The sequence below is a fragment of the Phodopus roborovskii genome, unplaced genomic scaffold (genome assembly GCF_943737965.1).
Source record: "Phodopus roborovskii unplaced genomic scaffold, PHOROB, whole genome shotgun sequence".
NCBI lineage: Eukaryota > Metazoa > Chordata > Mammalia > Rodentia > Cricetidae > Phodopus > Phodopus roborovskii.
The window spans coordinates 675,945-703,384 of record NW_026126627.1 but is presented as its reverse complement, the minus strand read 5'-3'; the positions used below and the strand labels follow the sequence as shown (position 1 = coordinate 703,384).

Below are 27,440 nucleotides of genomic sequence, written 5' to 3'. Positions count from 1 at the left end.
CATGTGTGTGAGTGCTCACAGGGGCTAGAAGAGGACATCAGATCCCCTGGGACTGGAGTTGCAGATAGTTGTGAGCAGCCCACTTTAGGTGCAGGGACTGAACTCAGTCCCCTGGAAGAGCATCGAGTGTTCATTAACTGCTGAGTCATCTCTCCAGCTCCCATAAAGGTATTTTTAAATACCTATAACCTTAGACACTGTTTTCCGAAAATGCACAGAACAGTCTCTCTGGAACAAAGGAGTTGTCACAGATGTGGGGGACAGCATGCATCCACACTTTAGAACTTCCCATATGAACTGGTGGCAACCATAAACAACAGTGTTAGCCTTGGACCCTCTGAGGAACAGGGACAAGGTGTTCCCGGATGCCTTCCCAGAGCTGACATTCCAGACACAGGCAGTAAACAAAACTGTAATTTTACATAGGCTCAAACCAAGCCTGTTGAATGTGGGTGTCAGTTGGGAGGCCTAGGCAGTCTATGGGGCCTCTGGCAGTGGAAAACAGTATTTATCCCTAATGTATGAGTGGTCTTTTGGAGCCCAATCCCTATGGATCTCTCAGCCTAGATACATGAGTGGAGGGCCTAGGACCTGCCACAAATGATGTGACAGACTTTGATGATCTCCCATGGGAAGCTTCACCCACCCTGGGGAGTAGATAGGAGGTAGAATGGGGAGGGTTGGTGGAGGAGTAGGAGGATGGAAGGGAGAGGGAATTGGGATTGGTATGTAAAATAAGATTGTTTTTAATTTAAATAAATATTTTTTAAAAAGAACTGTAATTTTAGAATGTGTCTGGCAGTGCCACTGGACACATGGTTTTAGGTCACTGACAAGCCACAGCTTGCAATCAATTAGTAACAAGAAGACACTGTTCCCCTGGCGTCTACCAGCTGTGGCAATCAAGTATGCAGTTTAGATCAGTTAACATTGTGAGTGTGTGTGTGTGTGTGTGTTGTGTGTGTGTACACTTATGTGAGTGCATGTAGATGCCAGAGGATAACCTCAGCTGCCATTCTATTTGCTTGATTAGTTTTTTGTTTTGTTTTGTTCTGTTTTCCAGAACAGGGTTTGTCTGTTTAACAGCCCTAGCTGTCCTAGAACTCAGAGATGCATCTGCCTCTGCCTCCCTAGTGCTGGGATTAAAGGTAATGCACCATCACACTCAGCTTAGCTGCTAATCTTGAGGCACTATCCACCTGAGATAGGCTGTGTCATTGGCCTTAACTCAATAAGTAGGAGAGCCTGGCTGGCCAAGGAGCCCAGACTCCACCTGTCTCTACCTCCCCACCTCTTCTGGCTCTGCTGTTGAACACAAGGTGCTGGAGAAAAAACACAGGAACTCATTCTTGCAAGGCAAGCCCTTCACTGTTGAGTCATCACCCCAGCCCCAGCATGCTTTCTTATGAGACTTCCTCAATGAAGGAAGCTGACAGCACAGGTTTCCACTCGGTAACAGCTGCCAAGCATTGAAAAATAAAGCAGGCTTAGGATATTAGCCTTGGAGAGGAGTAATGGGGAAGGCCTTGCTCAAATGGTAATCTTTTTGTCTGTCTAGTTAGCTTTGTAGTGATGGGAATGGAACCCAGGACATCATACCTAAGCAAATGCTATACCACTGAGCTAAACCCCAGCCCTGAACTAGCAGCCTTTGGAAAATATTTAGGTAGCTGGGTGGTGGTGGTGCATGCCTTTAATCCCAACACTCATGAAGCAGAGGCAGGCGGATCTCTGTGAGTTTGAGGCCAGCCTGGTCTACAAAGCTACTCAGAGAAACCCTGTCTTGAAAAACCAAAAAAAAAAAAAAAAAAAAAAATTTAGGTGTTGGCTCAATGGCACAGGCACTCACTGCCAAGCCTAATAAGCTTAGTTCAATCCCTAGAGCCCACACGGTGAGATACAGAACTCTAGTTACCCTCTGGCCTCTGCACTGATTCTCAAATTTTTACAAATTGTAGGTTTAAAAATAGAAGATATAGCAAACATCTCTCATGGAAATAACTGCCCTACTCACCAGGAAAGGTGTGCAGACCCAAGTGAATGTGCCCACAGCTGCCAGGTACGCAGACTTCTTTAGCACCTTCAGCTCCTCCTTCCTGATGTCCATGACTTTGTCCTGGAACGCCAGCTCCCAGGCGTACAGCTTAAGTACTTTGATTCCGTTGAGGATCTCATTCATCAGCTTGATTCTGTTGTCTTTGCTCTCCATGTGTGCTACCTGCAGGGGAAGAGCAGCGTCCTGGGCCCTGGGGACATCTATAATCAAAAATGGCTCCTCCCAGAGGTTGGGAAAGCTGGCCTTGAACCCCATGATCCATAGTGTCAGCTCCCAGGCCATGGCAAAAGCTAAAAATTCTTAAAATTGGGTTGGATTTGACTAAGACCAACTCAGAGCTGGGGAACAGAGGTAAGACAAGGCCCCCAGGGAATCAGAGACTAGAGATGCCACCTTATGCTGCTGACCCAAGTGGGAGAGAAATTATCCCTCTCTTCCTCCCTCTGTCCCTTCCCTTCTCTAGCGCTCTCTTTTTTACAGGGTGTTACTCTGTAGCACTGCCGGCCTTGAACCCTTAGTCCTCTTGCGTCAAGCTTCCCAAATGCTAGGCTGACAAGAGCAACACACATCTGTTGTTGTTGTTTTTTTCTTTCATAACTGGTTTCCAGCCGCTGAAACCTGCCAGGTCTGGCTGGCACTGGTTCTGACAATATTTTAAAACCATCTGGCACATCACTCTTGGCAGACAATTTTCTGAGCATTTCACACACAGCCACTCCATGTTCAGCCAGGCCGGTGCCATGGTCACCCCTGGGTCACAGATGAGGGAACCATACACACCAGATAGAAGCATTTTTTTTTTTTTTTTTTTTTTTTTTTTTTTAGCTGAGCCACTCAGGGAATAAGGAAGCCTACTTATTCAGGACTTCAGGACAAAACCTGCTGGCTGGCCTGCTCCATGAAGTCAGCCTACAAGGCCACCCTCCCACCATGGTCAGCCCACCTGGAGCCCATCAGTGCAGCCAAGGACAGCACACAGCCAACAACGGGGCAGAGAAACATGGGAAATTAAGAACATAGGAAGTGAAGACCACATGACCCACACAGGAAGGTCATCTGGCATGGGATCAAATGATAAAATCATACCCCCACAAATGCCCACTGAATTAAAAATTACATGATAAAAGTATCACCAGTTTAGTGTTTTTATGAGTTAACTTTTTATTTTATCTTCAATCATTATATTATATTCCCTGAGAAGCTTGCTTGTTCTCTAATGTAAGACAGAAAGGAAATGGCTCCAATGGAAGAGGATATGGGGAGGAACTAGAAGGGATGGGGGAGGAAAAACTCTAGCAGGATATGCAGGGGGTGTGTGTGTAGGGGGAGGATCTATTTTCAATAAAAGGTGAAAAAAAAACTTTAAAAAAAGTACATCATTTCATAGCAACCCTAATTATACGTATAATTATATTGTATATGAAAGGTGAAGCCAGGCATGCTGGTGCAAGTCTGTAATCCTTGAAGTTTTAGGCAGGAAGATAAAGTGAGGCCAGTGTGGGTTACAAAATAAGATCAAGACAAGGAGGGAGAGATGGGAGGGGAGAGAGGGAGGAAGGCAGAGAGGGGAAGGAGGGATGGAGAGAGGAAAGAAGGAGGGAAGGAAGGAAGGAAGGAAGGAAGGAAGGAAGGAAGGAAGGAAGGAATCATAGATAGGCATGGTGGCTCACACCCTTAATCCCAAAAGCAGGCAGATCTCGGTGAATGCAAGGCCGTTCTGGTCTACAGAATGATTTCTAGGACAGCCAGGAATATACAGAGAAACCGAGAGAGAGAGGGGGGGGGGAGGGAGGGAGGGAGGGAGAGAGGAGGAGGGAGAGAGAGGGAGAGGGAGGGAGAGAGAGGAGAGAGAAAGGGAGGGAGGGAGAGAGAGAGAGAGGGAGGGAGGGAGAGATAGAGATAGAGATCTACCTCAGTGTGTTCAAAATGGCCAAGAATTAGGACATGGCACAGGATAACACCCTTCTAACCTACAGTCATATGTAGTTTAAAACTGTATAATAGAAAAAAAGCACCTGCTGTGTTAAAAACACTTTTAAAAAGTGTCTCTCAAAATAAGAGTTAACACTATTCATGGTAAGTAACCAATATAAAAGAGGAAGGGAGGGAGGGAAGGAGGGGGGAAGGAAATGGGCGCCAAGCTACTATGATAGACTCTCTGACTGCCTGCCTGCCTGCCTGCCTGCCTGTTCAGACCAACTCTGGGGCATTGACCATGGCTGCCCTTTGGAAAGCTTGCAGAAACTCCAAGGCCAGGCCACTCAGGGAAGCAGTGTCCTTGTGTAACGGAACCTCTAGTAGACGAGGCTAACCATCAGGAAACTGGGACATCCTACCTGGTAGGTCTTGGTTTTCATTGCCATGACAGCATTGAAGGGCACCATGAAGACCATTACAGCCACCCCAGCCAACACAGATGGGCCCAGATTCTAAGGAAAGACAGGTGATAATTAGTCATTCAGCAGACAGAAGAGAGCCCTGGTTCTCAGATCATTTAACAAGGACTATGCCACTCCAGGAGGACCCCACCAACCAAATATGGTATTTATTCCTTTTATCCAAAGATGGGGCATCAAGAGTTTTCAGTTGGGGTCTTCCCAACCCTTTTGAGAACATGCAGGTAAACTATCCCTTATCCAAATCTCTTGAGAACCAGGTAAGCTATGCAAATTGACCTAGGAATCTCAGAACGGCTTTAAGGTACTAGCTAGTTAACCTCCAGGCTGATGACTTAGTGCTAATCTGGATGGCTGCAAGGGTAGCTACAAGACTGACTGGTGGCTGGCACTGTAACACTGGGGTTTCAAACTGGTTTCCTGCCACTCTTAGGCATTGTGTACTTGCTAGGCTGAGCAAGTACACAATGAGCTGCAACAACCCATCTCCCCCAGCTTCACACCTGTGAACGGAACTTGCTAGAGGCTCAAATTTGTTGCTGTCTCCTCTTGCATGGGTGCTTTATCCTTGCTGAGTATATATGTGTACATATGTGAGGATGTGTGCATACACACACACACACACACACACACACACACACACACACACACACACACACACACAGAGAGAGAGAGAGAGAGAGAGATGACTCTGGTGTCTTCCTCAGTAACTTTTCACTCCACTTCTCAAGACAGGGTAGAGTTTCATGAACCTGGAGCTCACTTCTTCCTTGCTAGGCCCAGCTTTTTGCATGGATAATGGGGATCCAAACTCAGGCCCTGATGTTTGCACTGCAAGCCTTTTATGGATTAAGTCATCTCCCTAGCATCTCTGATGGTTTTCTATAATCAACTCTGACTATACTGTCCAACTAGGGAATCTTCAAGGATGGCATGGCTTTGAGGACGATGATGCAGTGCATGTCACATACTTCATGACACTCACAGCATAAAAAATCAAATACACTGATTTTTTAAAAAAGCATATTATGATCATTTGCATGTGTAATTGTGCACTGTAATTATTGGGCAGGGTATGATACACAAGAGTGTATGCATAGGGGTTTCCATACACAGGCTGAGTGTTTAGGGGGGTGCAGTATATAGGTATGTATATATGAATTCAGAGTTCAAACTCAGGTACCATTCCTCAGGATAGTGTCTGACTCTTTTTGTGAGATAGTGTCTCTCTCTGGCCTAGATCTTGGCTCGTTAGGCTAGGCTAACGAGTCAGTGAGCCCTAGAAATCTGTCTTTCTCTGCCTCAGTTGCCACGATTCTTATAAAGGTTTTTTGTTTTGTTCAAGGGGGAGGGTCTGGAGATTCAAACTTGGGTCTCTGTGCTTACCTGACAACCTCCCTAACCTTATAAATAAAAATAAAAATCTTATGGGTTAATTTCATACTTACTGCTTTTTTTGTTCATTTGTTTGTTTGCTTGTTTGTTTTTGGAAACAGGGTTTCTCTGTGTAGTCCTGGCTGTCCTGTAACTCACTTTGTAAACTAGACTGGCTTCAAACTCAGAGATCTGCCTGCCTCTACCTCCTCAATGCTGGGATTAAAAACACGTACCACCACCACCTGGCTCATTACTTATTGCTTTAAAAAAAAAATGTATGTATGTGTCTGTATGCAACATGTGTACATATGCCTGCCAGCAGAGGCAAGAAGGAGCTTGAGTTACAGGCAATTGTGAGCTGCCCGACATGAGTGCTGGGAACCAAACTTGGGTTCCCTGAGAGCAGCAAGTACAACTAACCCCTGAGCCATCTCTCCAGCCAACTTATGGTTTCTCATACAATATAAATATATTGGGTAATAAATTTTATATTAATTTATGATATCTGCTTAGTCTCCCTGAGGATCACATGCTCATTTAGCCAATGGTCGCCATTTGGGACACTGAGGACACGAGCTTTTCTTGGGAGGGGAGCATGCCCAAGGTCATGAGACTCAGAATGAAAGAGGGAGCCTAGTTCCAGAGCGACCTCAGCAGACACCATCCTATATTATGGAGTTGGTGGTCTGAATAAGGAAATCCTGCTTTGGTCTCAAGATGGCCTTACTGTATAGCCCAAACTAGCCTCCATTAGATTCTTTTTTATGATTCACAAACCAACTGTGGAGGCTTCTCAACATTTCACATGGATTACAGTTCCTAGCAAAGGGAGCACTCCACAGTGTCCACTTGAAGATTTGTATTTAGGAATTTATGTTTTCTGTGTGGGACTGGAATCCCATCATAAGGCTTGCTCCCCCAGAACCAGGTCCTGGATCAGGTGGTTTTCTTTGTAGTTACATTCACTCACCACTCATCTCTATCTACACAAAGCAGTGGGACTGGTGAAATGGTCTGTATTAAGCATGGGCGCTTGCCACAGAGGATCTGGGGAGATGGGGTCATCTTGTGATGTGAACCTGTAACATCTATTCATGCTAAAATCTTCCTACCTGAACGTCTATATCTCCTTACTTCCCAGTACTCTGGTTCCAATTCATGTAAAACAAATACTGGCTTTGAAGTTGTATTTGGCTTTCCTTCTCTAAATTCAAACATGTTGTTAAAATAATATTCAGAGTTTCTGTCTCATATCAAAAAGCCAATTGGTGTAAGACAGAAGAAAACAAAATCTAGGGACTATCATGGTCAAAACTCTGTTATCTCCCAAAAATCCTAATTTCCCTCATACTATTTCCATCCTTATTGTTACCTTTCCCAGTATACATACCTACTAAAGTTAAACTTTCTGTGTTGATATTAATGTTTAAGTCTTTCACAGTGAACAATAAAATTTTCTAACAGCAATCTTTGAAGTCTCTGAAAATAAGATGTGGCCCCACAACATCGATTCTGCTTGATTCAACTTGATGTCTTTGAACTACTAAATACCACTTAAGGATCGGTTGGAGACTAAAACTGCTCTAGATAATTCCAGATTAGATAGCTGAGATGGTGCACCTTCTTACAACACTCTGCCCAGAGCTTCAGATAAGAAATTCTGATAAGCATCACTGTCACTCAGAGACTAGCTACAAATGTTACAGCTAGTACTCTTGAGAGTTAACCATTGCTTTAGGGTTTTCTTTTTTTTTTTTTTTTTTTCCCATATAGGATCCCACAGAGTCACCATCATCCCATTACAGCATAAAATAATTATAATTCTAAGAAAACAACATCCCCTTACCCTATTGATAGATTAAAGGGTATTTTGGGATTTTTTTTCTTTTGATCCCTGAAAAAAGGATAATTATCACCTGCTTAGAGTTGGTTTTAAGTTGTGTAGGGTTGGGTATGGAAGGTGATGGTCAGACTCGGATATCTCTTTTAGAGAAGTTTAAGGGTATGGATGTGAAGGTGGGAAGGGTATGGTTGGGATGGGATGTAGTAGATTAACATATCTTCTGGACATGTAGTATATGTCTATGGCTCTATGCTGCTTTACTGGTTATAGGTCTTAATTTGTGTATGTTTTTACCTTTCCTTCTCTTATTCATTGTATATAGTTTTGTATCAAGCCTAAATCTTCCTCTTTAGACTAAAGAGGAATTGTAGTGGCATCTTGACTGAATCTGTAACAGTGGCCATACCCGTTTAAGGTAGAAGGAAGTCCCCTTGGGTCACCGAGAGCATTGGAGATACAGGGTCTGCATCCTTCAAGCAGGGAGGCTGCAACAGTTACTTACTGTTACCTGTGTAAGTATATCCCCAATAAAACACTTACTTATCATTTATTTTGGGTTTGGTGAACTCATTTAAACCCTGCCTTCAGTCATGTGTTTGTCTCCGAGTGTCTTGCCACCAAGCCTGTAACCCTAGGCCACATATGGTGGAAGGAGAGAACTGACTCTCACAAGTTATCCTGTGACCTTCACACGAGCTGTGGTACACAAACACATGCATAAATAAATGTAACATTTTAAAGTTTAAGTGTAAACTCCATTCAACAGCTGGGTTTTTGTGGTGGTGATTTTTTTGGAGTGGGGGGATGTGTTTTTGTTTTTGCTGGTGTGAACAGGTATACCACCCACCAGAGACATGGACTCCAATGCTATCTATCCACAAGCAGCTAACAGCCAAGGGTGTCAAGGACAGTACACCAAGAAGCCAAAATCTTTTACCTCAGAAGAACAAATCAGACATACTCCTATGCTAAGGATATTGGAACTCAAATAAAAAAGGGGGAGGGCTGGGGAGCTAGGCCGGTAGGTCACATGTATGTCCTGCACACATGTGGCCTGAGTTCAGATCCTCAGAACACATCTGTAAACCCAGAGACCTACAGTGTGAGGGAAGGTAGAGATGGGAGAAACCTGGAAGTTTGCAGGTCAGCCAGACTAGCATACACAGTTGAGAACAAAGAGACCCTGTCTGTGTGAGTGCCTGCACACGTACTCACGCACACACGTTACACACACACACACACACACACACACACACACACAGAAATGACAATGCATATATACCAAGCCAAGCCATCATACAGAACTTAACCTGATGACACAAGGAAAGAATAAAATAAAACTAGAAACTGGTCAATGGATCGGAAAATAAAATGCAAATGACAACAAGAAATGTTCTTTCCCATCATGCCATCCCTGTCACTGCCCAGACAAGGACAGCCCTCCCTGCATAAGGAGACCAAGAGCAAACACACACCAGCCACAGGAGGCAGAGGGCTAAGATGACTTGCAGAGGGGCTGACCAGATCATGTTAATGTATGTGGCCAAGTCCATGAAGCGCTGGGCATCCACAGACATGAGGTTGACGATCTCTCCAACGGTAGAAGACTTTCTAGCAGAATTGGTGATCACAAGCGCCTGTGGGATACAGGAGGGGGAAAGTTGAGCCTACAGGTGAAGGCAAAGAGTGGTCAACTCTCCCCATACCCAGGACAAGATTCCAAACAATGGTAACTGCTGATCTTTCTCCTCCCCATCCTGAGCTGTTCTAGATACTTTCTAAACCATGGCCTTGCACATTTCAGTATGCAGGCATGTCACCTGAGGGAGGAACCCTGTGGTTTCTTGATCAGCAGGTCTGTGATAGGTTAGGATTCTGGATTCCTAAGAAGCTCAAAGGTCATGACCTTTGTTGTTGGTCCCAGATCCCAACATAAGATTTTTTACCATGGTACTCTGACACTGGGAACTAGACAAGGTTGTTTGGCCAGTCTACATATTGACTGCAAGACAATCTCTGGCCTTTACCCAGAAAATTATTATTCTATCAAGCTGTGAAACCTAAAGTGTCTTGAGATGTCAGGGGCAAGTGACTCTAGTGGAGATGTCCATCCAAGATTCTGTTCTCATATGGCTGGATACAACTGTCTGGGGGGGGGGTCATAAAAATACACCTGTACCAATGAGCATGACAAATTTGACCCAAAATACACCTGTACCACTGGTCTAGGCTGCAGCCTATGCACCAGGACTCAGTGAAACAGGGAGTAGGAAACACCAGGAAAGCCGCCTCAGAGGCCAGGGCATGAGTGGCTGGAAGATTACTGAACCCCTTTTCTAATGAGAGAGAGGGTGTGGATTTGGGTAGATGGGGAGGATCTGGGGAAAAAACTGAACAACAACAGAAAGTGGAGGGTGAGAATGAAAACAAATCCAGGAATAAACCAGAATAATGACTTAATGTAGACTGCTTTTCTTTAAAACACAAAATAAAAATAGAAAACTGCCCACGTGTTTGAGTCTGTATATGCAGGCTCACGCTATGACGCTCACGTGGAGGTCAACTGTTGTCCTAGCCTTCTAGCTTGTTTGGGACAGACAGGGTCTCATCACTACTGTACCCCAGGCTACCTTGCTCAGGAGCTTCTCTTCATTTTACCTTCTAAGTTGATTGATGCTGGGTATACAGACATGTACTACCATGTCAACTTTACATGGTTCTGGGCATCCAAACTCAGGACGTCAGGCTTGCATTTTACTTAGTCAGCCATCTCTTCAGCCCCTGAACTTGGATCTCCACCCATGGCTTCATCAAAGATAGCCAAGCCATCCAAGAAACCCAGCTACCCACAGGTGGGATGTGGGGTCACTGACAACACACACACCGGCCAATGAGAACTACTTTGTTAAGGAACAAAGCTTGGTGGGGGGTATCCTTGGCACTCATCATTTCTTGGCTGAGGCATGCTGGGCTGGAAATGTCCACACAGGTCCTGGGGAGGCCCAGATCAGCCATCTGAGGTCACAGGATTCAGTGCGGGTGCCTGGCCTACCTTGCGGTAGACAGCGCCCACCACAGCTGTCTTGATGCGCATGCCGCTGATGAAGCAGATATGAAAGTACTGATGGAGAACCAATGTCTGCAGACAGGAGCTGACAAACAGCAGTGCCGTGTAGAAGTAGCCCTGCCAGTCGGGGGCTTCTCGGTCATTCATGAAGTTGATAATCAATCTGTTGGGGGGAGTGTGATGCACACATCAGGGAGAAGTACTTCCTAGTCCTACAGTGATTTCCACCCGAGCCTCAGGAAGTCAGACAACATTTTACCTCACAGGGGTGGTATGACTGCCAGGTAGCAGCTTCTTACAACAGGGACCTCTGCCCTAGGAGCACCACACTGACAGGTCTGTCTCCCCACTGGCAAGTAACCCAAAGATGGTCAAATAGAGCATACTAGGACCAAGGTGTTGGAAAGAAAGCTGGCAAAGCTTCCCTTGCTGTCTTCTTGGTTTCCAGTCTGTACAGGCTCATGAAATTTGCCTACACATCCTTGCTCTAGACAACTCCACATTCTCCCCAAATGGCTACAACGCAGACGGTAATTAAACAAAGCTGGGGAAGGTGAAGGTAGTGGGTAACAAGCCTGCCCCTGCACATGGCAGCATCACCCAGGAAGTTAAGGGAGCCAGGTAGTCAGGCAAGAGTTCTTACTCCAAGATCTTGGGGCCGGCAAACATCATCAGGTCATGAAGGGCCTTGAACAGGAAACTCATGAGGAAGTAGGGCCCAAAGGTTCTGTATAACACCTTGAACAGAGAGGGGTCCTGGTTCTTGTGGGGGGACTTGACAATCAGCGCCTCCACCTCCTCATTCACGTCCAACTGGGAGCTCCCCTTGGGTTTGCTGGGATCTTTGGGAGATGCATACACAATCTGCACAGGTTGCCTATAACAGAGGAGGGTAAAGCAATTATTGTGTCCATCAGGGAGGCAACTCACAGTCATGAGTTAAGAGCAGAACCCAAGACAAGTCACCATAGAGAAGCAAACTTAATGCAATAGGTATGAGCCCTGGATCCTGCCTGGGCCATCTGCTGCCTGCAACTGCAGGTATACTAAAGCTAGTTTCCTCTTTTGCAAAGCAGGCTCAGGGTGTGGCAGTGCATAACGGGTAACTACAGTGTTGGGGAAGCTGAGACAGCAGAATCTCAAGCCTGAGGCAAAAAAACAAAGCAACAATAACAACAATAAGAGCAATGTAGTGAGGCTCTGTCAAAATAAATGAAAAGTCCTGCCTATCTCACGGAGTGCTTGGGCAAACTGAGTGAGTGGACATTACTGAAAGGCTTGGTAGCATGACAGTCCCAAGCTCCTTTACAGACACACAATTCCTATCAGAAGCTCAACTGGCTGCTTCACAGGAAGTGATGGACCAGCTCTAAAATCTGTAATGGGAACTCAAGAGACCCAGATGAGCTAAAACCATCCTGAACGAGAAGAATGAAGCTGAATCACACACTACTCAATTTCAAATTTTACTGTGAAGCAACAGATGTCAATAAGAGAGTCTTTTCAAAAACTGGTGATGGGCCAGGGACGGTGACTCATGCCATGGAAAGGCCCGGGAAAGCGAGGCAGGAGGACTATCAAGAGCAGAAAAGACAGCCTAGGCTATACAGCAAGGATCTCTCTTTAAGTAAAACAAAACAAAACAAGATAGTGGTAGGAAACTAGATAGCCACATGCAGAGAATAAGCTATACCATGGCCACACATTATGTACAAAAATTAAAAGGCCTTTTTATTTATGTGTGTGTACATTTGCCTACATGATTTGATGTGCACTGTGAGTGCAGGTACCCGTGAAAACCAGAATGGGTGTTGGATCCCAAAGAACATGAGTGGTTGTGAGCCACCTGACACACAAGTGCTGGGAACCAAACCTTGGTGCTCTATAGAAGCAGTATGAACCAACTCTCCAGTCACACAGAAATGCACTTAGAAAGGAGTCAACTTCTACACACAGAAGCTAAGAACTATATATCCTCCTGAGCACGGTGTGCACACACAGTCCCAGCACTTGGCAGACGGAGGCAGAAGAATCTTGAAGTTCAAAGTCATTCTCAGATACATAGGAAAGAAAATACCAGCCAAAAGTTTATCTCAAAGATGAAACAAAATAAAACAAACACCATCTCCCACACCACAAAACAAACCACCACGGCTACATAAACTTTCAAGCAGCCTTGTTTCATAAATCTAAGTCCTCAGGTAGTCACAATGACCCAGCCCAGTGATCATCCTTTTGTGTAGTTCTCTAGTTCTTCCTTGTCCTACATAGGCAAGTCCTGAATGAAGACAAATACCCCAGCAGGCATCCACACAAGTGAAATGAGAGTCTGAAGTCACCTAAGTCTAGAATCTTCCCTCCATCTGCAGACACAAGTCTATAAAGACTGTATTCTTACCCGTTTAAACACACAATATCCCCTCTAATCCATGGATACAAGTACCTGTGATAAGAGGTGTTTATTTAACCTACACGTCAACTAGAAATTTTAAAAAAGAAACATTTACAATAAAAATGACACAATATGAGTGTGCTCTGTTACTCTCAAAACACATTCTTATCCTGTCCTCATCCTTGTGATACTAAGGCATGACAGATGAAGGAGGCAAACGACAGGCACTGTGATATAGCTAGCTTTAGGCTGCTACCTAAGGACTGTCTGACCTTATGCACCACCAATCTGATATCCAAGATGACTGCTGAGTAGCTGGGTAGTGTGTACAGTGAGGACATAGTAGACAAAAGAACAGTTCATACCTGGGGTGACAGAATATAATGGGACAAGAATCGTGCATAATTTAAACCTTAGGAATGGAATTTTAGATCTAATACTTTCCAATCACGTTTGATCACTAAAACTAGATGTATAGGATCTTTTAAAGCATCACCTGCTAGAGTAATTAATGCTACTTTATTTTGTTTTACACTATTTTAGACAAGCCATTCTTTACAAATTTCTTCGTAGTGAAGTTACTCTGTTCCCCTTTGCCTAATACTGTGCCTTCTAAATCAGCAGCTATAACAAAAAACTTATGATGGCTGACATATGAGCTATTACAGAAGAAAGGGACAATCTCTGGTCCCCAAACCTAAGAGAATGCTTTTCATTTGTCAGAACATGGAATACCTGTGGTCTTTAAAGGTAAACATCCCTAAATGACAAGGATGGTCATCAAGCTGAGATGCAGAACTCAATCCCTCTCTGTAAGAGCTCTTTGAGTCATGACTTCCCCAAGATGGACAGTTCTTCCATCTCTCACGATGTCCTGAATAAACCTGAAGCCCTGTGCGTTGTCTAGCATGGGTGTCGGGAACCAAACTAGAGTCCTTTGGAAGGACATCAGGCACTTCCACTGAACCATCTCTCTAGCCCCAATTTTCTTTTAATTAGATACACCAGGACACTGCTGGTACATCCTCATTTTGCTCTTCAAGTTCCTTTAGACGTCGAATACTGAGGGGACAACTATCTGTCCACTTTCTCTCACTTAGCATAATAACTTTGTGCTTCCCCCTCTGCTCAGAACAGTGATTCCAACTTCTACTTAACGTCCTAAGGGGTGCCTGGGTTTGATTCTGTTTGGGGCTATCACAAACAAGGCAGGTACAAGTCTGTACAAGCCTTTTAGAACCTGTTTCCGGTTCTCTTGGGCATTTGCCTGGGAACAGAATGACAACAGTTAAGTGACTAGATTTAATTTAAAAGCAAAACAAGAACACCACCAAACTCTTTCCCACAACTACGAAATCACCTGATATTCATGCCAACAGGTACACGATCCAAAACAGCCTCACATAAAAAGAGCACAGTCTGAGGAAAACAGAGTATTAACACAAACCAAGGAAGCATCGGGCCAGAAAAACAAAGGCAGGCAGACCAGATTTCATAGGAGCCACTTAGGGCCAAGAAACCAAGGCTGACTTCCCAGTCCACGCCTCTCTCTCCATTTCCCCGACAAGCAGAACTCCCTGAAGGCCCGAATCCATCTAGCTTACACCTTTACTCTGGATGTATGATTGTCAAGTTCTGGCCCAACAAGATTTGCTCCCTACCCCTTCCCAAGTGCTCACACCTCTGGGAAAAAGAACAAGTGGTCCCTCACCAAGATGAGCATTCCTAAACGTCAGGGTCCTCATGGAGTCAATCTTTGGGTGACAGCTTTCAAGCCTAGTGGGCCAGTTTCTGCCACACCCTCTGCAGCAAAACACAAGTGTCCAGGCCAAGACTGCCCCAGGTGAGTAAACACAACTTGTCTAGAAAAGCTGCCCAGGGTTGGTCCAGCACTGAAGCATGGCCTATCAGATGCCATTCATCTCCTAATCAGCTCAGAAAACCCTGAGGAGAATGGAGGCTGAGAGCCAATGAGATGGCTCAGTGGCACCTGCTGTGCAGCCTGACAACCTGAGTTCAATCCCCAGAATCCACACGGTAGAGGGTGAGAACCAACTCCTGTAAATTGTCCTCTGACCTCTATACATGCACACTATGGTAAATGCTCATCCACACATGTACATATAAATAAATATAATTTAAAAATTCAATCTAGCAAGAACATTCAAGAAATATTCAAGCCACCAGAAAGATGTTCAGAGAGAGAAAGGAAGAGAGGTTAAAAACAGAGCAAGTCAAAAGGGCAAGGCCCAAGCTCCAGCATACACAGGCTATGACAAGCATTATCAACTTCCAGATTGGCAGATGGCCTCCTTTGGAGGCCTAATCAACCAGTGATATCAAGATGTAACTTCCAAACAATCCAGGGGGTGGGGGGAGCTGCTGGCAGCTCCCTTTGATGTGAAACACTTCCACTCCACCCATCTGGGAGGTGATAAAGTTACCCCAGAACCAAGAAACTTAAGAGGTTCTAAAGGGAGGTAAACAGATCAGCCTAGGCTGCATCTGCCTTGCCTAGAAGAACACAGAAATGTGACACTCACTTCCTCGACTTAGCACATTCCTTCTTCCAGTTATTTACCAGCACAGGAACGATTTCTTCTGATGTGTCCTCCTTATTCAGTGACCAGAGGTCACTGCTCTTCAGGGGCTGGCGGTAGCCCTGCACCATCATCCTGGGAGCAAGGCACAGAGGAGGCACAATGAGCATGGAAAGAAGAGTGTGCAGGGCTTCCCTCACACACCTGTGTCACTGTCCAGCCACGCCTGGAAAATCTGAGCATGCGTGGGTACGAAGGCTTGTTAACAAGTTATGGCTGATTCTACCAGGTCTTTCAGGGAAATGGGCCTATCTTGACAGACAGGTAAACAGTATGTTAAGAAGGAAGTAACTGGGTATTTCTAATTATTGTTCTGCTTTGTAAATTTTATTTTTAATTATTTTATTTTCAAATAGGGCCTCATGTAGCTCAGACTGGCCCCAAGCTCTCTATTTGGCCAGATATGACCTTGAATCTGTTTTTCCTGCTTCCTATGAAAACACTGGCAAATTCTGAGTGTTTTCTTGTTGTTGATCATGTATATTTTCCTCATGTATTTCCTATGATGTGCATATATAACTTTGCTATAAACTACAGGATAATAACAATAACATTAGTCACTATTCTCTATCTGTGGATTTGGAAAAGTTTTGTCTCATAGTATTTCTTAAGGACTAGAGCATGGCAGCTATTTGCACTGCACTCAGGATCATGCAGCACATAGAGATGACTCAGAATACAAGGAAGATGTGGTTAGATGCAAATCTTACTCTGCTTTACATGGAGGGCTGATCATCAATCAGAAAGTATAGTATCTGTATGCCTTCTGGAACCAAGTCTGCTAGGATACCACATTAAATAGTTACAAAACCCCGCCACGAAAAGGCAAGCCTACGTGAGAGACTAAAGGTGCCCACAGCCCATGCATCTATCACACTGGAGCTGGTGGTCTGAAGATTTAAGTTGTAGATGGTAAAGGCGGGAACTATAGGGAGCTGAGCTGCATGGAAGCATTCATTCACCCACTGCATTCATGCCCCACTACCTACCCCATCTGGAGGTCCAGCCTTACCCTGTAATCCACCAGAAAGTGATCCTGGAAAGGAAAGAGGCACTGGATTCTGGGCATGGATTCTAGGAGACAGAAGGCAGAGGGGAAGGAGGATAAGGGAAATCCAAACTTAAAATTTCACATCTGGGAGAGCTAGGTAGAGCTGACCATCCTTCCTTCAAAGGACCATGACCCATGCCCTCACTTCTGCACCCCACATGGGCTGTTCTCTTGAGCCACAGGAAAAGACCAGAGCTTACCCCTCCAGTTTCACCCAACAAATGTTTCCTGAGTACCTACTACGTGTAAGCACAGTACAATACTATTCAATCTCATCTCAGCCTACATCTCCACTGCAACCCCATGACTTTTGTTAACATCAGCCCCATTTCATTCATCCATTCAACAAGTATTTTATGAGCACCTACTATGTGCTGAGCATTCTATAAAGTACTATGGATATTCTTTTTCTTCATTCCCACCTCAACCTTGTTATTATCAATGTTCCCACTTTACAAATTCTTTTATTGAGCAAATTTTTATTAAGCATCTATTATGTACCAGGCATGCTTTACAAAAAGGTATTATGTAATTTTGTGTTGTATTGCTGGCAAGTAAGTCCAGGATATTTACATGTTAGGTAAGTGTTCTTTAAGCTACACTTTCAGCCTAGATTTTACTGTTGTATGGCCCTGTGGACTCTCTGAACACTGTCTTATTATTATCTCATTTTGTTTAACCACCCAAAAGGTACTTCCTGAGCACTTACCATGTGCCAAGAAACATACACAAATATGAACAAAGAGACAACCCATGTACACTTTGAGGTAGGCTGTTATCCTGCTCTACAAGCGGTTCCATACACTCATCTCCAAGACTACCTTCCAAGGCAAGGTTAAGTGTCACCCTCATTTTGCAGTTAAATGAGAACAGAGTCAAAACAGGTATCTGAGCTCCTCTTATATCTAAAAATGGCAGGATGTATAAGTCAAAAGACAGACAATCATCAAATGACTCTACAAACACCAAGAAAAAAAAAAAAGATAAAAAAAAAAGTAAAACTTAACTGCAACCAGTGCCTAAATGTAGGTGGCTATGACAGCTGAGCTCATATAAGGTAGCAAGGGCTGGCTCATGAGGCTCAAAGAGGGAATAGAAGGCAAATATGTCAAGAGAAAAGCAAAGCATTCCAACAGAAGGCAATGTGTGCAGAGACCCAGGAATCTGGAGAAGCACAACATACCCAGGGATCCAGAAGGAACTCGAAAGCTTACAGCAGAAGGCTAGTCATAGCTCAGTGGCAAAGCACTTGTCTAGACTGTGGAGAGCCCTGGGTTCAACACCTGACAAAAGAAGCGAACGCAGTCTCTGATGGAGGCTGTGTGATCTATACTGGAGGTCAGGTTAGGACTATTGAGTTCTTATAGGCAACTCATACAGGAGCCATAGAGAGTTTGAGCCGCCTATCAAAGAATTTCTTTCTCAGAGGCAGAAGGCCAGCTCAACAGCGGATAGGACACTCTAGCACAGAGCTCAAGAAGCCCAGCATTTAACATGTACACATCGAGATCTCAACCCAAAACGGCCTCCATGACGGGACAGCAAGTGTTCCTTCAACCAAGAGTACTGCTCACAACCTCAGAGTTCTATAGAGAGAAGGCATTCAGAGAGCAGAGGAGACAGCCCACTCTAATGACATGGTTCCCATCCAGCCTGTCGATCCTGTTCCAATCCCACAGTTCCAGAAGAAGCTGATTTGGGATAAAATCAGGGTAATAAAATTTGTTTTCTGTTTGAAACTTCCAAATTATTCTTGGCAAAGTCACTGGGAAAGAAGCACGCAAGATAAGGCCAGAACAAAATGACACCCCATAGCCGTTTGTCCAAAAGTGAGTAGAACATTCAAAGCTCTAAAAGCAGCCAGGAGGAGGCATGGATGGCCAAAAGGGCCAGTTAGAAAAATTGTGTTCCTTAGCCAGGCCGTGGAGGCACACACCTTTAATCCCAGCACTGGGAGGCAGAGACAGGCGGATTTCTGAGTTTGAGGTCAGCCTGATCTACAAAGTTCCAGGACAGCCAGGGCTACAAAGAAAAACCCTGTCTTGAAAACCAAAAGGAAAACAATGGTGTTCCAAAATACAACAAACCACGTGCCATACAGATACCTATGGATACTGAAAAGATGCTAGGTGACCCAAACCATTGTTCTGTTACAAAGAATAAATGAAAGGAAACAAGAATTTCTTATCCCTTTTCTAAACAAACCCAACACTCAGGCAGTCAAAGAGAAGAGAGAAATTGCAGCTAATAAATGAAGGAATAAGCTCGCCTAATGATATGAAGGTTCATTTGCTACCACAATGGCTTACTCTAATGTTTGATGATATTAAGAGAATTGCCTTGAGTGATACTGGGCTAGATAATGGCCATATTTTTTTCAAATCATTATCTCTCAAATATTATTACTGGGTAAAGATGAAATGATACAGGGTGGTTTGAAAGAAAATGGCCCCCAAAGGGAGGGGTGTTAATGGGAGGTGTGGTTGTTGAAACAGGTGTGGCCTTGTTGGAGGAAGTGTATCACTGGGGGGGGGGGTCAGACTTTGAGGTCTCCTATGCTCAAGATATCACCCAGTGTCTCAAATCACTTCCTGTTGTCTGTGGGTCAAGATGTAGGACTCTGGACTACTTCCCGAGCACCATATCTTCTTGCATGCCACCATGACCCACCATGATGGTAACGGGTTAGACCTCTGTAAATGTAAGCCACTTAATTAAATGTTTTCCTTTACAAGACTTGGCATTGTCATGGTGTCTTTTCACAACACTAGAAACCCTAAGACAGGCACTCTATTCCTTTTGCAACTTTCTGCGAGTAGAACTATCTCAAAATGAAAAGTTATAAGACAGGCATGGTTTCCACACTTCAATCCCAGGAAATTAAGGCAAGAAAAGGGCTGTGAGTCCAAGGCCAGCCTAAGCTACAAATCAAGGTTTTTTATTTTAAGTTATTAAAAAAAAAAATAAACAAAAAACAGCAGTGGGGGGGCACTTGCCCAGCAACAGGAAACCTGGGCCCCATTAATAAAACTAGGCATGGTGGGACATGTCTGTAATCCCGGCACTCTGGGAGCAAGAGGCAGGAGGTCAGAAATTCAAGGTTGTCCTCAGCAGGTACAAAGTGAGTTCCAGGGCAGTATAATCAGGATCTCCTGTCTTAACAAAAACACAAAAAGAAAATCCTTCCCTTTAAGCAATACATATGGAAGTGTTTGGCCAGGGGATAAATCCACTGAACCATAACCAAATTTACTTAAATGTAAAGATGCCACCATCCAGACCAAGAAAGGCCTTGACGCATGGCAAGTTCCCTGTCCTCTGTTCATCAGACTCACCCAAGAAGCACCTGCCCAGTGCAGGCATTCAGTCCTCATCCTAGCCCAACCAAATCAGGAATAATAGGTGGGACCTGGCATAAGCAAAGCAAATCCCTAACAGGCTAAGACAGATGCTGTCAGTCTGGGTTCTAGGTGAATAACGTTAACAGCACATCTGTTTGTCTCGGTTTTCACACCTGGAAAGTCAGAGTCCTCTTGTTGAGCCAACCACAAAGGAACCCCCAACCACAAAGGAAGGACATGAGTGCCCCAGGGCTGTGTGTAAGACAGATTTCCCTGGCCAAGGCAGCAACACCACCCCTGGAGGAAATACAGACATCTTCCTTGTTGGCTTCGATTCATTGTGCCCAGAAGAGTAGACAGCTGCCTGAGAGGGCACAGACAGGCTCACAAATGGGAAGAGAGGGGAATCAGTCACTTGTTCTTCCTTGCAAGCCCACGGCCTATCCAGGAAAGACTAAGTAAGAAGTTTACAGGAGAGAGGGAAGCTCACAGTTGGAAATGACTCCTTTATATCTTGAGTAAATATTTAAGGAGGAGGGACTCACTTCTATATCACGATTAAGGTTAATGCTGGAGATAGGGCACAGGGGGGTTGTATACCCTAGGAAGCTTCCTCACTGCGGGAGAGGCACAGAGGAAAAAAAAAAAAAAAAACAACGTGAAAGTAGTAAACTGGGTGTGGCCTTTCATCCCAACACTAGGGAGGTGAAGACAGAGGGATTAGGGGTTCAGAGTCATCCTTAGCACATAATTAGTTAGAGGTAAGACCTTGCCTCAAAAAACAGGCTTTAGAGTTGGGTAAGAGTATTTGTTTTTGTTCCAGAGAAGCCAAGTTCAGTTCCCAGCACCCACATGGTGTCTCATAACATCCCTAACCTTGGTTCCAGGGGATCTGACCTCTTTTGGTCCTAAAAGGAACCAGGTACACACAGTGGACATACATGCAAGCAAAACACTTATACACAAAATAAAACAAATCTAAAAACATTCTTAAAAAGAAAGAAGGGAGGGAGAACAGGAAAGAATGCAGAGGGTGAGGGAGAAGGGGACGGAATGGAGCAGGCAGCGACAAGAACCGGCTCCTGCCCCGAAAGCCTGGTGAGCCAACTTCAAGCCCCAGAACCACACAGAGTAAAAGAGAACCAATGCTTCCCTGTGAACTCCAAACACCCCCCATGGTTCCCAGCATTCAGTTAATAAAGCCCTGCAAAGATGACAACAAACCAGGAACTGTATGTGAGTCAGGGCATGGTCTGGTTCCCAGTGCTAAGGAAAGATGGCTGAGTCTTGCCTTCATGTATGAGCTGTGGCATGTCAGGAAACTTCCTTGGAAGTGACTAAGTGAGATAAAACAAGATAGCTACTTAGAACAGGGCCAGGGCAGACTAAGTAATGAACGAACTATGCTACCCTGGGCACTGGGACAAATGCTTTTCCATCAGAAGTGGAAAAGCTGCAAAGCTGGTTGTTTATAAAGAACCCAGCCTGAGGCCTCTGTATTAAAAATAAGTAGGTAGTTAGATGATAGATAGATAGATAGATAGATAGATAGATAGATAGATAGATAGATAGAAGATGGCTGATCACACTATTCCTCTAACCTCATGCCTTGATGGTGAATAGCCCTTACACAGGCCACCATGACTGTCTAACAATGAAGTTTCCACTATTAAATTGTATATGCCTCTCTGATTAGTACTTCATGACTTTGGAAAGCCAGAGAGTATAGATCTAGAATCAAATTGTCGTGAGCTATCTTTAGCCCCCTTTATAGCCATTCATTGCCTATCTCTGTGTCCACATGGCAGCCCTCTGACCACCATATGAACCTTTTAGGATGCACCAGCAGCTCCCACCAACCCTAAAGCCTAAGAATGTTATCAGATGGGTACCACTGATGATTTGAAAAGTACCTTCATTTATGACCCTTTTTTGTTCTGAAACTTACCATGTTGAGCCATGGTATTTGGAGCAATCATGTTCCTGGGCCTTGGTCACTCATATTTGGCTACAAAATAAACCATCTCTTACTCCTGCTGAGGTGAGATCTGAGTTTTTGCATCAACAATATCCAGTCTTCCTTCAGCTTTGGCTGTAGATGGAAGTTCCTGTTCTGCAGCCGTACAGTCCCAAATAAACACACAGAGGCTTATATTAATTATAAACTATTTGGCCAATGGCTTAGGCTTCTTACTGGCTAGCTCTCTCTTAATTATTAACCCATAACTATTAGTCTATGCATTTCGACATGACCTTATCTTACCGGAGAATGCCTGGGTGTCCTACCTTCATAGTGGCTACCTGGGCATCACTCTGGAAGCTCCTCTCTGCTTTCCTCTTCCCAGAACTCTCCTAATCTGGTAGCCCCACCTATATTTCCTGCCTGGCTACATCCTGCCAGTCCATTGGTAGAAGCAGCTTTATTCACCAACCAATAAGAGAAACGTATATTCACAGAAAACTGAAGGAGCCCCCACCCCTATTACTTGGCTTCAATAAAGAGGGGTGAGGGCTCTTGGGACTGACATAAGCCAGGTCCAGCTCAATAAGACACTTAAGTCTATGGAGACAAAGCTTTACTGCAGCTCCTCAAACCGAGTCCCTAGTCACTAGGAAGAGACACACCAACAAACAAGGTAAGGCCATGTTATTGGCTTCTCTCTGCAACCTCCCAGGAGCTCATCTATTCCTAGGCCTCCTCCCTCCTCTGGATTCAATCAGGGACACTCAGATTATCTGAAATTACAGCCACTAGTCTCCCTGCAAGGGCAAACAGGGAAATCTGTCAACTTGGGAGCTGGTTTCTGGAAGTCTCCATCTAACATGGGAGGACTTCCGTGATAACAAAGGTAACTAATTCAGCTTTTTTCCCAGGGTGCTCAGACTAAAGGATTGAGGTGAGGTGTGTGCAGCAACAGCAGCAGCAGCAGCAGCAGCAGCAGCAGCAGCAGCAGCAGCAAATTCCTTAGAAATAAAAAGCTCGAGCAGGATGGTGGTGGCACATGTCTTTAATCCCAGCACTCAGGAGGCAGAGATAGGCGGATCTCTGTGAGTTCAAGGCCAGCCTGGTGTACACAGAAAGTTCCAGGATAGGCTCTAAGACTACACAGAGAAAAAAAAGAGAGAAAAAAATAAAAAGGTTTTAGCCCTGCCCTATGCTATCCATAAGGAGGTAGGGATAGTAATTTACACTCCCCTGCTGTGAAAACCCTGCAGAAGGTCCCTGAACTTCTACACTCCCACCCTCTATGTTTTTACCTATAAACCAACAGGCTGAACGTGCAGTCTATTGGCTGAGCCCAATCAACTTGGGACCCTGGAACACTGGGTCCCAAGCTGCTGCAGTTTCTGGAGACAAAATCCAGTACTGTTTTATCTGCAGCCCCATCAGGTATCAAAATGCAACGTGCCTATCGCTCCCTTATTACATTAATCACCTTCTCATCGCTCATAGTACTGAACACAACATAATTGCTATGCAAGTATCTGCATGCACCATAAGCACAAAGACAGAACATCGAGATGCTCACCTTGGCACAGGCCAGCCTTGGCTATGCCACATCGGCATACAATGTAGAGCTGAAGGCAAACTAAGTAGCAGCAAGTACAGAAGCTCCTTACTCTTCCTCAAGCTGCATACAAGCAAGACATACACCTCCCCACTCTCCACTTACACACAGGGCAAAGAACCAACAGTATTAGTGGTGGCACCAAGACAGGTCACACAACCCTCACTAAAGCAATCCTCACCCTCCATCGTAACCCCCCCCCCCCCCCCCCCCCCGCATCAACCCCTTGTTAGGATTCAGGCATCTGTACTGGCCTGCCTTTGGAGTTCTGACAGGATACACTCTCCGCTGCAGCCACTAAGAACACCATGGTGCATATTCACAACATTCCCTTTAAAAACGGTCTGCCCACCTCCCATCCCCCTCTCTCTTTTTTTCTCTCTGTCTGTCTGTCTTTGTCTCTCTGCCTCTCTACTGCTGCTCCCTTCCCCCCTTTTACAATCCTTTTTCCTTAATTAAAAAAAAAAAAAAAAAAAAAAAAAAAAAAAAAAAAACCAAACCCTGCTTGTACTCTGTTGCATGGTGTCTTTCTCTCTCAAGGCACTTTTTAAATTACAACTTATCAGCCACTTCTACAACCCCTTTGTCCCGATGCCTCCCCACAAATATAACCCCCTCTGCCGAGATGGCATATAAGTTTTGAGGCCTAAATGCTTGCAGGGTTTTCACGTTCTGTCTCTGAGCCCTAACCCCTGTGTATATATAATCAACATCTTCTCCTGTTAACCGTGTGTCAGTTTGGTCTGCCAGCTCCAGGTACCCACAGCTTTAATCGTGACTATTATGCATGAATGCTATGTTTCTAGGATGAGGTGTCTCATACACCACAGGCCTTGCAAATGTCCCTTAAAGGCACAAGAGGACACAGGTGGACTTAGAACCCGGGGTCAACCCAACTCCAAAAACAGATTGGTTCTTTTTCCACACAAATTAGGTATAAATTAGAGTCTAATAGCACAACTTCTCTGAGCCCAAGTTTTTGAGTCTGGAGTGCTGGGGATGTGGCTCAGTGTTGAAACACTTGCATCCCCAGCATAGCAAAATGGACGCAAGCCAAAAAAGGAAAAAAAAAAGCCAACTCCCATTCAAGTCTGAGAGCTTTGCACTAATGGCACTTCAATTTTGCTGTGCACACACACAACTAAACAATCTGGGTTTGCTGTCAAAGTTGTGTCGGTTTGGCCCCAGGCGCAGTCAGGGATTCTGTGTGTCTAACAGTCCCAGTTGAAATCACTGCCAGCCAGGCACAGTACCTGTGGTATGAGTGACATCAAAAGCTGATGTTGCTGAACTGTGCACTTAAAGCAGTTATGGTCAATCTCAGGTTGCGTATATTTTGTCATAATAAACACACACAACATTCTTTGTTTGCTGTTTTGATTTTTGAGAAAGGGTTTCTCTGTAGCTTTGGATGCTGTCCTGGAGCTTGCTCAGTAGACTAGGCTGGCCTTGAACTCACAGAGATCCACCTGAGTGCTGGGATTAAAGGCATAAGCCACCACCACCCAGCCAAACACAACTTTTTAAGAGGGAAACAAGTTTTGGCAGTATATCAAGACTTCAGCAGCCCTCTGAGCACATTGGTACCTCTACTTCCTTCCTGATTGGAGGGGAAGTGGACAGAGTGGAAGCCTTATTCAATGTCCTAGGAGGCTTCAAGCAGACCTCAGAGGACCCTTGGAGTGAATGCCTCTCCCTACAGTGTTATAGCAGTAGTAGGAATAATGGTCCACACATGCCAGCCCTGACTGAGGCAGCAAGATCCCAGGGCAATCTCTACCTTTGAGTCTAAGAGTCAACCCAGCCATTATTAAACCTGCCAAGAGAAGTGATGGAGAGCAACAGGAAGGGTCAGGCCTTCCTGGGTTCAAATTCCTGCTCTGCAACTTTCTATGGGCAAGGTACATGAGACTCTAAGACTGAGTTTTTCTATCTGAAAAACGGGACAATAAAAGTGCTCAGCACAGCAGGGGGCTAGTGAACAGCTATGTTCTGTCCTCATCCCTCATGTGACTGCACTATGTGTTCTCATGAAAAAAAGAAGCCCTGAAACAAAGTAGCTACAAATACAAGGCACCAGATCAGCACAGCTAAAGGAATGTTCCAAACAGCAAATGTCAGGCTTTGAGGGGTACAATCTCAGTGGCAACTCCTCAAGTCTCCTTTTAAGTACGTAACAGCCAAGTGGGACATTTTCACAAATGAGCAAAACTGTGTTCCAATACAAATTTATTGACAAACGCAAGTGGATAGTAGGGATTTGCCTACAGACTGCTGTCTGCTAGGATCTGGTCTAGAGCCAAAACTGCCAACAGGCGGATGGTACCCCCGCTGGGTGGATGAGAACCCCACAGGATAGCAGGACACCTGAAGGACACTTGATATGTACTGGAAGGAGGAAGGGGTAAAGAGGGAAGGAAGGGAGGAACAAAGGAGAAGTAGAGGAAGAAAGGGCTGAGGACAGCAAAGGAGAAGGAAAGATGGGCCAGAAGGAAGCAGCAGCTCACACAATGTCCTTGGCGCTGACGAGGTGGCAGAGGGCCTGCTGGGTACCACAGCAGAGACTCAAGATCAAAGACAATGAGGATCCACCGTCCCAGCCCCTACCAACTATTGCCCGGTGAGACCATGGCCCTGATCTGCCGAGACTTCCCATTTTTCTAGAAAGCCTGGGTGGTTGGAGTTCATGTATATTTTTGCTGACTAAGTTTTCAGCTGTGTATTCTGATCATATTTTCTAAAAATCACCATGCTGAGTAAAAGCTACCAGCTAGCTCATAAGGCACAGCCAGGAATACTACAACGCAGACTCTGTGTTTTCAGGGACACCAGTATACTCAAGCCCAGGTTTCCCTGGCAAGGAGGAAGAGTGATTTCTCTATGGCCGTGTGGAAGAATGGAAGGTGAGTCTGAACTAGTGACATGGGGCTCAGAATTAGGCAGTATTCAGTTGGCGTTGAGCTCAGAACCAGTGCCCGATCGGTATTAGCTGGGATACATGTCTGGGTCACACTTACCAGGTCATGGACAGTTTCGGAAAAGAGGGGTGAGCTGTCTGAGAAACAGGATAGCACAAGCTGGACAAGCACGAGGCTGAAGTACATATAGAATGTGGTGTCTCGGAACACATCCACCTGGGCATCCTGAGCAAGAGAGAAGGCAGGGAACACAAATCACCATAGTCTTCCCTGGAAGCAGGGCACAGATGCTTTACCAAATCCTTCAGTCACAGAGAATGGTGTTCAGTGGTGGGAATCCATGATGTTGGGAGTACTTGTAGGAGGGGGCAGAGCCACAAGCTGGCATCTTCATGATGTCCCTAAGCTGCCACATGGCCTCTACAGGGACTCCACCAGCAAGGCTCTCTCCAGGTGCAGGCCCAAGACCTCAGACCTCCCAGCCTTCAGAACCACAAGCTCAATACACCTCTCTTCTCTCTAAATCATCCTGACTATAGGATTTGATTATAGCAACAGTAAAAAGATCAAGATAAGTCCAAAGAACAGGCTGCAGACACCCACCTCCCCTGCCACAGGCATCCCCATGTTTCCCTTCCCTTAAGACAGAAGAAAGGTAGCTCCATCCCCTGTGCCCAGATAGCATCCCACAGTGGGGAATGAACAGGTCCTTCAGACTAAGGGACCTTTACCCAACCACTTAACCTTTCTGAGCCCTGGCTTCTCCACTGCTGAACACACGCAGGGCCCTCAACCAAGAGTGGTTTTGCCTCCTAGGCAACATTCCAGTG

The 27,440-nt window shown here is 45.1% G+C and overlaps 1 protein-coding gene across 2 annotated transcripts in view; it reads right to left on the bottom strand.

Annotated features, from left to right (window-relative positions):
* Positions 1–27,440, bottom strand: part of Abcc1 (ATP binding cassette subfamily C member 1) — a 117,384-nt gene that overhangs the window by 45,218 nt on the left and 44,726 nt on the right. Inside the window, exons 5-12 of one of the 2 annotated variants that reach the window (XM_051206755.1) lie at positions 26,710–26,835; positions 16,744–16,805; positions 15,675–15,806; positions 11,383–11,616; positions 10,725–10,902; positions 9,148–9,309; positions 4,393–4,485; positions 2,015–2,218 (exon numbers count right to left, since the gene is read on the bottom strand). In XM_051206755.1, the coding sequence (XP_051062712.1) occupies positions 2,015–2,218; positions 4,393–4,485; positions 9,148–9,309; positions 10,725–10,902; positions 11,383–11,616; positions 15,675–15,806; positions 16,744–16,805; positions 26,710–26,835 (1,191 nt within the window). The remainder of the gene's footprint in view (positions 1–2,014; positions 2,219–4,392; positions 4,486–9,147; positions 9,310–10,724; positions 10,903–11,382; positions 11,617–15,674; positions 15,807–16,743; positions 16,806–26,709; positions 26,836–27,440) is intronic. The other variant, XM_051206756.1, reaches the window with a different exon arrangement.